The sequence below is a fragment of the Syngnathus leptorhynchus genome, chromosome 17 (assembly GCF_054491065.1).
Source record: "Syngnathus leptorhynchus isolate UIUO chromosome 17, UIUO_Slep, whole genome shotgun sequence".
Lineage (NCBI taxonomy): Eukaryota > Metazoa > Chordata > Actinopteri > Syngnathiformes > Syngnathidae > Syngnathus > Syngnathus leptorhynchus.
Window position 1 is genome coordinate 8641857 of NC_141211.1, and position 15140 is coordinate 8656996.

Here is a 15140-nt window from a genome sequence, read left to right on the forward strand (position 1 = left end):
GAGGGCAGGTTAGACAAGGGGATAATTAAAATAGTGTGTGTCGCTACTCCATCTATTTTCTATCTGTGTCTCTTGGCGGCGTGTTTGTGTGCCCTGCTTTGTCCTCCAAGTTAATGCAGATAATGTGGCACTTTGTGTGGAGAGTAACAAACAGACGCATACACTTGGAAATTGATCAAACAGCGGCAGGCACACCTAAAACGGCAAATAAGGTTTAGATTCGGCCAGTATTATTGATTATTGGTTTATGCTCATGTTGCATGAGGTCATTTAGTGACTTCTTGGATGAATGATTTGTAAGTCGAAGAAACGCCTCCAGCGGTGACAAAATTGGAGTGAATGTGGCAAAGTCTTGCAACCGACGAGTAAAGTGTCGAGAAGGGAGCCAGCCATGTGTCTTTGGATCTGGAGGCCAGCGCTCGTTACAGTGGCTGGTAAAGTCTTGGCGTTCAGCTGACGCCGTCAAAGTGAATTGTGGAGAGCAGTTTTGACAGCGGGGTGAAGGTGGGCCTGATTAGGATGGATGATGACAACAGGCGTAGCTCACCAGCACCATTGTATTTGCTTGTGTTTTAGCTGGTGCCAAATTTCACTGCAGTGGATGATGTAAATGAAAATTCTTGATGGCTTTGCTGGTTAAATGTTGTTGAAAATGATGTTGCAATATTTCAAAGCTGCTGAAAGCCTTTATTACCCAGCCGTTGCTCGTGTGACAGCACCAAAGCCTTTCATGAAATGTGTTGCCGTGGTCTGATTTAATGTTTGATCAGGGGAAAAAAAACAAAAAACATGCAGCCCGTTTAGGGGTTGTTGTTTTTTTTCTGTCTACCACCACTGTTGCTGAAATGCAAGGAAAATGCCTCGAATTTCTCCTTCCGTCTACTTTTTCTTTCATGTGCATGGAAAGTTAATTCGGTGAGTGAAATCTTAATTGGGTTGATTGAAGAAACCTCCTCTCAGTTTCCAGATCACAAAATACATTTCAAAGAAAACTTTGACAAAGAAATATCAATGTATGGAAAAGTCGTTATCCAGAACTTGGCAACTTTCCGATTTTTAGCGACGTGAACTACTGAAGGTTAAACACAGAACAAAGGTTGTTTTCACTGCGCACCCATACTGGGTTAAATCCAGTTTCAATTTCAAACACAACTTGACTCAACAACATGTGATGCTGTCACAGTTTGAACGTTGAAACAATCGGAGACAAATTGTAACTCCTTTTTTTTTTCAGCACCTTAGTTGTAGATCTATTTTCCCATCACAGACAAAATCACGACATGACTCAGTTGCGATTCCTTTGAGTTTTCTTTCTCTGTTGCTCTGAGGAGCAGATGGAACAAGAACACTTCATCCGCAGGGTTTTGTCTCTTTGGCTTCCTCTGGCATCGTCAACTCATCCCGCTGTACTCATTGGAAGATCTGGTTTCTTGCCCATGATCCTTCCCTCTTGTCTGGCTTCCAAGCACTGACTCATTCAGTCATCCCCTGTCTTTCATTCATCCTCCTCCTCCCGATTTGGCCACCCGGGAGCTACTGTATGTGGCAATGGAGCAAGCATCATTGATATAGCATCTGTTTGGACATGGTGCGGAATCTGTGGCATGTGGGCGAGCATCTGGGGGCTTGAGCGTGGGGCACATGACATCCCATTGCATACCATAACATGCCTCACTCAACTCTAAGTAAGAGCATGCCCATTTTACTGGTGCGGCCACTTCCGCACATTCCGATGGCCGCACCCACCAAGATGATTGTACGTCTCTTCCAGCTGAAACATTGCATTAATAATGGACCTATCATATAATCTGACTCCTGGGTAGTAGCAGCAGCAGCAGCAGGGCCACGTGTCCATTTTAGACACTCACTCAGAGAGGAAGAGAACATTTTGGCACCATGAATGCGTCGAGGAAGCCAGACAACCCAATCCAAATCATAGCCACACATCTCTTGTAGATGGCCCAACTTGTCAAAGCTCATCCAGACACTCTGCCAAGACACTTTCACCCTTGGCAGCAGACAAAACGAGACTTTTTATTCTCCAAAGTGCTCGATCTTCATCGAGTTTTGATGAAGTGGCAATATGTTTATCAGTAAGGCACTTTCTTTATCGTTTTTATGGCAATGTATTTGCTTGCATGCGGTGCTTGTCGAATATCCTCGAGGCAACTGCAGGCAGTACGCCAAAATGACTGTTTGACTGTTTAAAGGTGTTTATTCGATGGACTGGGCAAATTGTTACAGACAGCCAAAAGGGGTGGGGGGGTAAAATATGCCGTTTCTAGCAGCAAATGTTACCTAATGAATCCGACTGTTGATGGAAAGTGGTAATAAAATCTAAATATTCCCCGTGGGTGCTTTCCATCAGTAAACATTTGTGGCTGAATTGCTAAATTAAAGATGATAACTTGTATTTTGTCTCCCCTTTCAACACAAGAAAAGACATTTTCCATGTGATTTTGCATGCAGCAAGCATTAAAAAAAAAATACTGCTTGGCAGATTTCAGGGTTTTGTCACATCTGGAAAGAGCATCCTGAGTTTTGAATGCATCTTGACGGTTTGAGTATGTAAACGGATCGATGCACACCTGATCTCTGCTCGGAGTGGCAGAGATCAGATGTGCACAATCATTCTATCCAACTGAAAAGCTTTTTCATCTTTTGAAGCAGACATACTTTTCTGAAATGGTGCAGGTGCAAGTCTCGTAATTACATGCAGCTTAGCTTTTTCTCCATTACACAGATGTTTTGCAGTAGCAAAGCGCCCTATTTGTGCGCAACATGCTACATGATGGAAATAAATGGTTTTATCATAAAGTTTACCAAAATCATTCCAATTATTATTCCATACTGTTTACTACTGCAGACTAGCTCAGCTCCTCGGGAAACATTCCTCTTAGAGGATAGAATACACAACTAATAGTGTTCTTTTATTGGTGGCGGGTGTTGCTCCACCTTTTGTGTTCAAATATCTGTTGCTTAATGAGTGATAACACTGGGGCACAGTTCTTCTGTTTAAAAGCTATAGTCCATTCCTCAAGTTTGAGAGACGAGACACATTTATTTTGTTCACCTAATTTCACCATGATAGAGCTGACGTTCGTGGGTTGCAATAATCATAAAAAGGTTGACAATATGAGTAATTAAACGTTATGCTCCAATGCAACACAAGAGCACGCTCCGCAATCTGTTACACTTGTGGGTTATGTAAAAGGCAAGTTAAAGTAATTGTGTGTTGTACATAATCGTCTAATATTGCGCGAGCTCAATTGCTGAAACTACCGTATTTTTCGCACCAAAAGGCGCACTGGATTATAAGGTGCACCCTCGTTGAATTTTTTTATTTTAGAAATAATTTCATATATAGGGCGCACCGGAGTAAAAAAAAAAACACATAAATTAGAACCTATACTGCAACAAACTGAGGTTGACTAGGGTTGCGGTATGCATCCAATAGCCAATAACCAATGAGCCCTCTGTAAACAATCGCGTTTCTCAAACTATCTCCTATAAAATGATCGGAACTGACTAAAGTTCAATCTAACGCAATGGTACTGCTTACCTATGTTTCCCCTCCACATTGATCCGTAAATTTACTCGAAACATTAACAGAGCAGCCTATTTTGACATGAAATAGCCTCGTGTGTATAGCAGCTATCACTATAGCATTAGCCACCTGCGAACTCCCATGAGCCTCAGCTCGCAGACTCCCATGAGCCTCAGCAAAGTGTAAACAATCGCGTTTCTCAAACGATCTCCTATAAAATGATCGGAACTGACTAAAGTTCGATCTAACACATTGGTACTGCTTACCTGTGTTTCCCTTCCATATCGATCCATAAATTTACTCGAAACATTAACAGAGCAGCCTGTTTTGAAATGAAATGGCCTCACGGGTACAACAGCTATTCAGTGACGCCCCCTGACCACGGTTGCCGTAATGCTGGGAAGCGATGCGACCTTGTAATTTACTAGTCGTACTAAAACACACTGAAACATTTTGGCAGAGCACTGTGTTAACTAGTATGGATCAACGAATTCATCAATCGATCCATATATAAGGCGCACCGGACTATAAGGCGCACTGTCGGCTTTTGAGAAAATGTTAGGTTTTAGGTGCGCCCTGTAGTCCGGAAATTACGGTACTAATAAATTATAGTATGAATTAGACAGGTCTGTATTCGAGACTTGGATTTTATTTTTTTACTATGCCATTTCATTACCATCACCGATGAATATTAACTTAATTACATTTAATGTATACTACGTCATTTATAAAGTAAGTAAAGTTCAATTCTAAAAAAAGGCAGAATTTAATTTCCAGTTTTATCTTTGCCTATCATTTGTCATTAAGCTCAAAAATAGCTTTTCTCGCTAGAGTGGAACCAGCATTTGACCTTGAATTTATTTCTGTCACTATTTCCATCATGAAGCCTGCATCACAACACGTACAAGTGCACCAATACAAAATAAGCAGACCAGGCAGGCAATATTTCAATCTGTCTGACAGTGAGTTGAGCCAAATGTTATAAAAAGCCAAATGGGATCAAAATTGCGTCATTATTCAGACCCATCAAATGAAAGAACTCCTCATCACACAATAGATTGTCATGTAAAAATAGGAATTTCAAACTGAAGCTATTAAATTCTGCAATTTCCTCAGCGCATATTATTCCTGCAACTTTAGTGAGAAAAATTGGCTGCATTTATACTTTTAATTGTGTAATTACATGTACATTTAACTTCACAATTATGGCAAGAATTACACTGCATGGTTGAAGTAACACAGTAATTCCTTTTTCTTTTTTTTCTTTTTTTGTGCTCTCAAGTGGCCTAATTCAGATATGCATGGCAGGGTAAATAGAAAAGAAAGTGCATATTGGAGTGCATATTAAACAGTCACACTCTCTTGACATGAGTGATTTATTTTTCCCAGTGTGCCTGGAACATTGTTGTGACACCACGCCTCCAAGTCTCAAGTGATGGCCTGCTTAGAGCAGCGCCACTCTGTGTCATAAATTAAGAACTGCAACGCACACAAGCCCGTGCTTAACACGACCGCTGTTTTTGTGAGCTGTCTGGATGCCCAGTGTAGACGCTCTTCATGGTCAGCTGTGGGTTCATGGCAATTCTGCAACTGAAGTGTCTTCCAAGCTATTTGGATTGTCTGACCTTTAAGATGATGAAGCGCAGGGAGAATGACCCTAGCCGGATTGTTCAAAGCGCATCCTCCAGATAGTGGGGGTCCAGAGCACGCTGTCTGCCGGATTGATCCGCCCCTTCGTCAAAGGCCAAATACAGGAAGTTTAGCCAGAGGAGAAGGCCGTGCGTGGTCTGGTTTTGAAGCTCTCTCCAATACCGCCGCGCTATCCTTGCATGGATAACCGCGCTCATGTCAATCATCTGGGCAGTGACGAGCTACCAGTGGCGCTATTGAAGATGCTAACATGGACCGTAAGAGCATTGGAGAGTTTTCCGCTGCTGTTTTGCTCGGGCCTGTTGCGCAAGATTAAATCTACTCATTTCGAGCTCACCGCAGATGTCAGCTTTGAGATTGAATTGAGCTCCCCCCTTGCTTGAAAAAGGAAACTTCAGAGAGAAACCAAACACAGAGGCAAAGTCCTTTCAGTTCCCCAAGTGCAGCACAAGTGGGATTTAACACGCGCGTATGCTCGTGTATGTCAAAGTGTTTGCATGTGTGGCTCCAAGCGCTGTAGTGTAGGTTTTATTTGATAACTGACCTAGTCGTTATGGCTGGGCAATCGAAACTGAATTATAGTTTTGATCTTGACTCCTCGCGAACTTAAAAACATCAAGGAATGGAATGGAAGAAAAAGTATTCATGTGACAAGCATGCCGTTGGTTGGTTTGCAGGTTCCGGACATTGTAAAAGTAGCCTGAATGCACCACGTTGCTTGTGCAGCTCTTTATTGTTTTTCTTTGCTAATGAAGACAATTCTTTTCATCTCGCATATACTCCTACGTAAAGCAGGATGATAATGGTGGTCCAAGACGCTTTTTCATCTCCTCTAATGACTGCCCAAAGTCACGAATGAAAGAATATTGGTGAGTTACTAAGATGTCGTGCTATTTTGACTGTATAAAAACAGGCTGAGTGAACCACGGTGCTATTCCTGACAAGTGTGTGCGCTTTTGATGCGGTCCAGCCAGCAGCTGAGACAGCCGCTGAGCATGCTCTGATTGTGAGGGTCGCTGGGGTTGAAGTGACATCATCACACCGTGCGTGATGGGGTAATGATGTCACGAGGTGAGTTATTCTTAAGAGAACAAACTAGCTGCAACTGTCGTGATTTTTCTTCTGCATTCAAATGAAACATGAGCACTTGGGAGATTTTCATCTGGAAACTCACTAAAAGCCATTTCTGCTAAATGTGTGTCACTGTGAGTCAGCTCAATAAAAATGTAGACCTCATTGACGTGAATCAACTTCACATCTAATTGCTGGTCTTTCGAAGACTGACTCGAGTTAGCTACATTTCACCATTCAGTCTCTAAAGTCATGCAAACCTTTGCTGTAATCTTTGTCCATCACTGCCGTCACACGTTCACCACCTATTATTCTCCGAGCGGACTTTCCACATTCTTGTGGAGCAAGAAATGCTCATCAAGTTGAATGAAACAGCTGCAGTATCTAGTGTATATCAAATGAGCAGAAAATACAAAAGGTGCGTATGTTTCATTTCACCAAAGTCCCTCATTGCTTCAACTCTCAAAAGAAATTCATCAGAGGGTCTGAAAGGCTTTCAGAAAGAGAAAAAAAAACTTCCGTCCTGACCTACTGCCGGCACTCTTCCCCTCCATCGGTTGTCACTGCATGTGATAGAAATGGAGACATCTATTGGGCCCGGACTATTGCTTGGCACAAAGGAGGCTGACATTCTTAAATGAAGCATTCCCTTGCGGTCTCATCTCGAAAGCAGAGGTCCCTAACTATGCAGCCACGGAACGTGACTGGTCTTGTCTATTCACAAAATTTCTAGGGATAAGCAATGAAATCATTTTCGGGCCATTCTTTTCTGTCATGTTTTACCTCACCTCCAAAGTTCCCTTGTGGCTGACACTTCATGGGCTTTCACTTCTTTACTTTGGTGTGGCTCGGGAAGAGTGTAACAAGTCTGGGTCAATGGCGAGTCACAACACAAACAAACTGTGAAAAACAACAAAGTGGAAAATAACTCAAAGGGCCCAGGCCAATCAAAATGTGTGGGGTTTTTTTTTTTTCACAAATACTAAAAATAGTTCAATACCAAAATATATGGAAAGTATGTAAATTTGAGTAGGAATCAGTTATGTAGTGCATGAAGGCGAATGACTGGGTGGATGTGAAGCTGTTTCTCTGTGTAAATCCAACATGCCAGAAAGTCCCACCCAGTAGTCTGTCCTTTAAGTAGGATTCAAACCACTTAAGTGCTATGCCAGAAAGTCCCACCCGGTTTTCCAGACGCTCAACTGTGGCAAATGCAGCACTGAGATCCAGTAATACTAAGACTGAGATTTTGCTACTGTCTGTGTTTAAATGAATATCGTTGAAGACGAGAGCCGTCTCGGTGCTGCGGTGCGGTCGGAAACCTGACTGAAAGACATCGAAACAGTTGTTTAGTGCCATATAATTAGTCAGCTGCTTAAAAACAGCTTTCTCAATTATTTTACTTCAGAACGGTAGGTTTGATATGGGCCTGTAGTTATTCATCACTGAATTGTCTAAATGATTCTTTTTTTAGTAGTGGCTTGATGACTGCAGTTTTCAGGGCTTGTGGGAACACACCTGAGACAAGTGATGTGTTGACAATGTGCAGGAGATCTGAGGCCATGCATTTAGAAACTGTTTTCGCATAGCTTGTTGGCAGAATATCCAAGATTTCAGATGTTGTATTATGTCCTCCAGCTTTTTATGGTTGATTGGATCAAATTGTGTCATGCCATCACAAGTGATTTTGGGTTCACACTGGGCCGACACGTCCTGTATCTGCAATGAAGGTAGTGATTTGAATCTAATTTTCTGAATGTTGTCAGTGAAGAAGGAGGGAGGCAAATTCATTGCAAGCCCTAGTGGATAGAAGTTCTGAAGACAACCCCAAACATGTCACCTGTTGGGGAGAGAGCAGAGAGAGTGAATGAGCACAGCACAAACAATTTAACAGCACAGGTGCCACCCAGCACTCAGGAGGCCCCTGCCCTGCCCTGCCCTGCCCTGCCCTGCCCTGCCCTGCCCTGCCCTGCCTACCATGGGAAACCTCCCACAACAGGCAGGGGTGGGCCCGTGACTACAGCAACGTCTTCTCGTCTTATTAAAAGAGAATTTGCTCACATTGCCAAGTGCTCCCCTTAGCCCTTGAAGTCCACTTGCTTTGAGTTTGCTGTCTAGGTGCCAGGGAGCAAAGAGGTAGTACGTGGTCACCTTCCCCACGGATAATTGCTTCCTTTCAGTTAGTGCTCGCAGTCCTCTGATCATACAGCAGACAGAAATAAACTCTTGGACATACTCTATTATTGTTTGGCACTAATGAGGCTTTTTTATCGGTAGGGAAATCTTTTCTTAAAAGTACCTATGTCGAAGTCAGCAGAGAGATACTCATTTCCCAGATGCGCACACCACCTTGCTATTTCGATGCACATTCATGCTGACTACTGCAGCTCGGAATGCATTAGCAGCTTAAATGGGTGTTGAACAATAGTTGCTGTCACCCGTACCATTAGACAATGCTAATGCTAATATGAAGATCTGCGAGATGAAGACGATGCTGCAAGGTTTGAGTTTTTCAATGTAATACAAATGTTTGTGTGTCTATATCCAGGCGGGGCACCTTTTAAAGTAGGACAGTCGAAATTGATGGCCAACTCTGAAAAGCTGACCTACTTAGAGGCGCAGACAAACTAGTTTCCTCAGCATGCATGCATGCTGAGCCAAGTTGCTGTGAAAGAAATGCAACAAAAGCACACATATTGGACTTTAATGGAAACATACATTTCTCACCTCTTTAACCAGTGGATGACCCCAAAAAATGATGTCAATCAGGTTTTCTGAAAATAATGATTGGTTTGAAGTCACTAGTTAGCTATGCTAGCTATTTTTAGTACCTAAGTTGACAAAGAATACAGTTTTAAAATGTGGTTGTTATTGACAACATAAATGTAACTTTGCGCTGGACCTAGAATGGACAATGGGAAACCGGGATTACCTCGGTTTTTGAACATTTCATTTTGCAAACATTTCCGTTTATCAACAGTCACAAAATTAATTACGTTTGTGAACCGAGGAGCCAATTTTGTTTGTTTTTGTGACTCTAGACTCTGTTACCCAGTTTTAGTTGGTTATAATCATGAATAAACATCACAGAGACAAGGATGAAAAGAGACTTACTGCACAAGTAAATTTACTTTTTTGATGTTCACTTCTTTGATCAAGTGTGCCAGCATGTGCAAAGCTCTCCTCTTAAAATGACTTAAGGCCAATCCTTCCATCACCTAATGCTTTTACAAGCCACCTACACATAATAATCATCCTAATGTCTCATCGAACCGAGTGTTGATGTTGTTGACCTTACAGTCCAAAATTTGAATCATATTGGTCAAATTTAAAGAAGGCAATTTGCACACCTACGCCATCACATCTTCTTGTATTTGTGTTACATTTTCATTGTATTTTGCCTTGCAGAATGCGCTTACTCTTACTGACTCACAGATTTTGATTAGTAGTAGCAGTATTACTTTTAGTAGGCTTCCATACCTCAGTATGTAATTTCTTATCACATGTCCTTTGGTCTTGGAGAGTTCATGGCATTAGCCGTATTAAACAGGGGATTAATCCTCGGGGCTCTCGATCTGTAGTAATTGCATACGGAAATACTGATCAAAGGCATCAAACTGTGCTGTGGATGTCTGCTTCTCTGCCGTGCTGAAAAAAGGGACTTTATACGCCAGGGCATGCACACCAACAGTTCACTTCAGAAGCTTGCGCTGCTCTGCCTGCCGATTGGACAGGTGAGATCAGGTTTGATCATGCACAATTATTGCTGAATATTCAAGGAGGAGAAGGAGAGGAGGATCAGTTGAGACCGCAGGTAGTTTGCAGACATATTGGTAGATCTTGGTGTCTGTGTGCGGGCTGATTAAAACTTTGATTCACAAGACTTTAGGAGAAAATGACAGGCTAAGCAATTCACAATATTACTCCACATAATTGCTGCAGTTGATCAATACCATAGCATTTGCACTCCTCCATGTCGGGGGGTTAAACATAAAAATAAAACCATATCATTTAAAGTTTTGAAAAGAAGTGTACTATCTGATAGCCTCACAACTCTATCACAACTTTTGAGACTATCCACAAAGATGTCAATGCACAGGTCCACAGTGAGCGAGATACGTACATACAGACCTAAATGACCTTTCATGCAACTCCACATCCTTTGGTGGGCTTTAATGCGGATATAAAGGGGGGGGGGGGGAAATCCAGTTTTGCAAGTATTGCTTGAGGTACAGGATACAGTTTGTTGTACTGTATAATATTCAAGTGCAAAAAAATAGTAAGCTTCTGTTTCTCAGTGATGTGATTTGAAACAAGGATAGCAAACAAATTTGACCTTATCATAAGTGTTAGCCAACGTACTTAACAGAGAGATGATTCATCGCAGAGCTAATTTGAGTAAAATAAACCCGTCCCGATTGCGCTCCGTTTTAGCGGTGGACTATGATGAAGCTGGAAAAAGGCTGCGAAAGTCAAAGCGACAAGCGAGGCCAAGCTTCAGCTAATAAGTGTGAGGCGAGCGCAGTCGTAGCTTCAGCCGACGGCATCGCAACACCTATTATTACCCATCCTATCAGACGACTACGCTTTGTGTTTCCATTTCCAGCCTACTGTTTAAGCTGTAAGGAGGCGTTTCATTGTGAGCGTGATGACACCTCTCTCTTTTGTGTCTGTCAGGGCTGACACTCTTTAATAGTCTTGTGGAGGTCATCCTCATGTCATGTTCAATGGGGGGGAAAGGGACGCAACACGTCAAGACAATCGGTGCTATTTTCTGCTTGTTATTGTCTGTATGGTGTGTAAAATGGGATGCGCAGCATCGCACAGCTGCAATGGCAGGTTTGGAAGTTTAGTGAATGGGAGCGACTTAAAGGATGTGTGCTGAACCAAGGATGGGGTGAGAGCACGTTGTATAGTTTAAACCACAGCAAAGCATCTCATTGTTCTTTGAAACACATCCAGTCATGTGTAGAAAGGCCCGGCTGGTGTGTATCTGTGTTGATGTGGCTCCGGCCTGACCCAAGTGGATAGAACGATGCAGGAGAAAATGTCCTGTCGGTTGATGGAGGAGCTGCCTGTAGCTGCAGGAAGGAGTGTGGCGACAGGGGCCATGCGCGCTAACCTCTCCCCCTGTCACTTTTTCTGTCTGTCTCGCTCGCTCCCTCCCTCCCTCCCTATTTCCACCTTTTTCCTCTTGCACGTTGCCCTGAGATACAGCTCCCTCCCTCCTCCCACAGCCCTCTGTGACAAATTACTCCTGGCGGTTGATTTGTTGGTTGTCAAAAGTGCTCCATGCGCTGGCATGAAGCTGGGGTGAGCAGGAGAAGAATCTTCCTCCTGTTCCTGCCTGTCGTCATCAGCGTTTCCTCAGCCCCCAGCACCACTTGAACAATTGTGCGCTGTGCAGCTTGGCGTACACGTGCCTCGGTGAAAAATGACGCTCAGTCTCTTAAGATCTCATTAGATTAAATGTTGTCCGTGTTTAATCAGCTCACATATTCACAAGATGTGAAGGAGGAGCCTTTGTTGATTGCCATGGGGGGGACAGAAAGAAAATATAAGAGACTTTCTATAAAAATGGTAAAAAAGATATATAAAACAAAAGTGAGCATCATCATCTTGTCAAGACTGCATTTTTGTCACAGTTCCTGTATTGACTCGATGATGATTTTCACACTCAGTAGATTTTGCCTCTTCTTACCCCATCTGACATCCCATGGTAATAATTTGACGGTGTTTCCCGTGGAGCATGCCAGTTAGACCGGCACCGCGTTTGCTGTGAAATCTCCAGCAGAGTTAGTTTGATTTCATCATCTGGCCTCGGTCTCTTTGAAAAGAAACTCATCTCCTTTCAGTTGCTCTTGCTGCTTTATCCACTAACTGTTTCCCTTTTGCGCCAGTTCCTCTTTTGCAAAAGGAATAGAACATCGCTTTGCTGCAATAGAGGAGGCAGATTGCTTTGTGCCACCATCACCATCAAAACGCCTAAGCGAGCATCACATTCCACTTGTGTTCACAAGGCGCAAACCTTCATGACTATCCCTCTGTGTTAAAAGAGAAGTTGTGCTTTCCAATTATAAATACAGCATGAAAGTCTTGGTATAAATGACAACGGAGCCGGCCAGCCGGCATTAACATAAAGACAGTCGCGTTTCAAAGAGGGAAGAAAAATTCAGATGCTGAACGGCTTCCTGAATCTCATCCAATGAGCTTTGTGCAAATTTGCCCATCTCTGGGAGAGGTTCTGGGTTGTCCTGATTAATGTAGCAGCTTTCATCCTCCTGATTTAAATAGGACGACGTCTCGTACCTTCGCAAGGCCACGCCCACTCACCACAAAGATGTGCAATCCACAATCAACCTTGTTTTCCATTTCCTCCAAAGTTTTTACTAACGTCCTGTCCCCTTTTCTCCCTCCCCGCCATCTGCTTCTCTCTGCACAGGATTCGGTTTCATAACTTTTGACAGTGAAGACATCGTTGAGAAAGTCTGTGAAATTCATTTTCATGAAATCAATAACAAAATGGTAAGTCCATTCTTTATTTTATTCTTTTTTTTTTTTTTTCAATTTCAGGTGGGCATTGAGGGATTAATATTTGATGTATTTATTTTTTCTTCAAATATTTGTGTGTGTGTGTGGTTCTGTGGGTTTCGGGGATGGGAAAGTAGTGGTGTGTACTGGCCACAAAGCGTGAAATTGTGTGACTGAGTCTTGCCTGTCAGGCTGAGAGACAGGAGACTGGGAGCCTGTCCCTCTTCCACAATCCCAAACACACGCACACACATTTAGAGGGACACACAAAGGTGACAAGGTGCAGGGATAGTGCAAGCAGAGTCTGAGTTCATTAGTTGGGGATTAACGCCTTCCACGTGCTCCTGTGGGGCTTGTTTTATTTACACTTGGAGCTCGGTCATCTCAGGGCACTCAAAGGCATACTTGTCTTGCCGTTAAACCATGATTTTGAGTAACCAATCCTCTGCGTCTTGACTGTGAGTCCACCTCCACCACATTTCCACCACACAAACCTCTGGAGAGATAGATCCGCTCGTGATTGCAGCGGAATCTGGCAAGTTCCGGGATGCGAGTCCAATTGTTTCCTCAGCCTTTCAGTTGCATGAACCTGTTCCAGGCTCATGTGAACTTTATCAAAGCCTTTACATTCTTAACTGTCATACTAGTAAAGCATGGTCTGCACACATGGGGACTGATGAATCACAATTGTGGGACTTGAGCCGTGGTGTTATTGACCGGAGGGAATATTGCCTTTCAGTTTTCTCAAAGTGCCCCTCCCTCTGGCCTTTTCCACAACTTGACAGACTGACTGACTGTCTGTCTGACAGATAGGGCCAGTGTAGTAGAACCTTGTTCACCAGGGACCAGCTCGGGTCACACATGACCCCGGCGTGCACTCCTCTATGCTTCAGTGCTGCATCCTATTCTGTGCTCTAAACTGTTTTTGAAATGATTGTAGAAAAGATATTCTGTCACATCCTGTGACATTTAGTTGGAGCACACTGTTGACATTTGTATACCTCTACACTCAAGACATGAATATAAATGACAAAGATTTTTTTTTTTATGTGTCCTAAGATAATAAGCAAAGGGAATGCCATTTGTCCCCTTACCTGTGCTTATTGCAATATACAGGATGAAAAATCTCTTGTTTACAAACTGTGGATTCATCCTCTGTAGCTATTCTAACATTTGATTACAGTCCAAATCACTGTCTGTTTCTGAGTGCTAATCACAAGATAGCTGTGTGCTAGTAATAATGCTCATTAGACATAGAAATGAATCATTTGCATTTCCCCTTGCATTTTGTAGCTACAACTAATGAGAAAAGGCCTTTGAATCAATGTTTCCAAAATGTTGCTCATGTATGCGGCTAATGCATGAACAGGAGCCACAACCACACGTATGGTTAGTTCATTAAAGGATAACACAAAGGATATTTTTTTTTTTTTTGCACAGCCAATATGATAAGATAAATTCCAATTAAAGCTAAAACTACGGCTGCTGCGTGTTGTGTGTTGTTGTTTTTTTTTTTTCATTCCCTTTCTCCTGAAGGCTATACAAATCAACTTGACTTGACTTCTGACTTTTTGGGCCAGGGGGCCCATGTGAGAGAACCGCCCAGAGGCTTTCGTTTTTTCCGAGGCTTTTGTCACCTTTGCAAGGCCCTCTTGATAACACCTAAGATAAATGTCCTCGTATGCAGGAAATAAGCGTGGCCCTCAAAGTGCTGACGTGTGCAAAAAGTAAAGGATGTGAAGAGCGTTGAGAGCATTTTTCAAAGACCCTTCGGTGTTGCCGTGGAGTCGCAGAGGAGGCTGCTGGTTATTGGCTTTCTTTAAGCACCAGCACATAAAATAAAAAATGCTTCCTGTCTTCATTTTTATGAAGTACTATACAGAAATAGACCTCATCCATCCTCCCTGGGAGTATTATCGAAGATGGTCCTTGAATAATTGATTGAGACAGAAATTCACCCAAGTTGTGAGGGCGATGCACGTGACGTGTAGGGCAGCCCACCTTCTCCATGCCCTTCCTCTCGGAAGTGCACAAGGTCACCGCTGGGCCTCGATATGAACGAGTGACCCTTTGGTGTGGTGGCCGAAGTCACCTTGAGTCCATGTGCGGTGTAACCAGGAGCACTTCCTCTCTGACACTGTATGTCCTTATTTATAATTAAAATGAGGCCACTGCTCAGCAAGACTCCACTTAAGTCTCGACTCTGTGGACCAGATCTGCTCGCGTCATTTGTTGCTTTCCAGGAGTGTATAGCCAGTCACAGTTTGATTTTCTGACTTTAAGGGAGAATTGAAGCAGTCATTTTGTTCTTACCATGATAAAAAAAAAATAGCCAGTGATT

The 15140-nt window shown here is 42.9% G+C and overlaps 1 protein-coding gene across 16 annotated transcripts in view; it reads left to right on the forward strand.

The window, feature by feature from the left end:
• The window catches only part of LOC147043623 (RNA-binding protein Musashi homolog 2), a 160488-nt gene that overhangs the window by 101363 nt on the left and 43985 nt on the right, over positions 1 to 15140 (forward strand). For all 16 annotated transcript variants that reach the window (XR_015068620.1, XM_085935481.1, XM_085935484.1 and 13 more), the window contains one exon: positions 12711 to 12793. Coding sequence is in view for 15 of the 16 variants with exons in the window: in XM_085935481.1 (XP_085791607.1) it covers positions 12711 to 12793 (83 nt within the window). In the remaining variant the exon portion in view is untranslated. The remainder of the gene's footprint in view (positions 1 to 12710; positions 12794 to 15140) is intronic.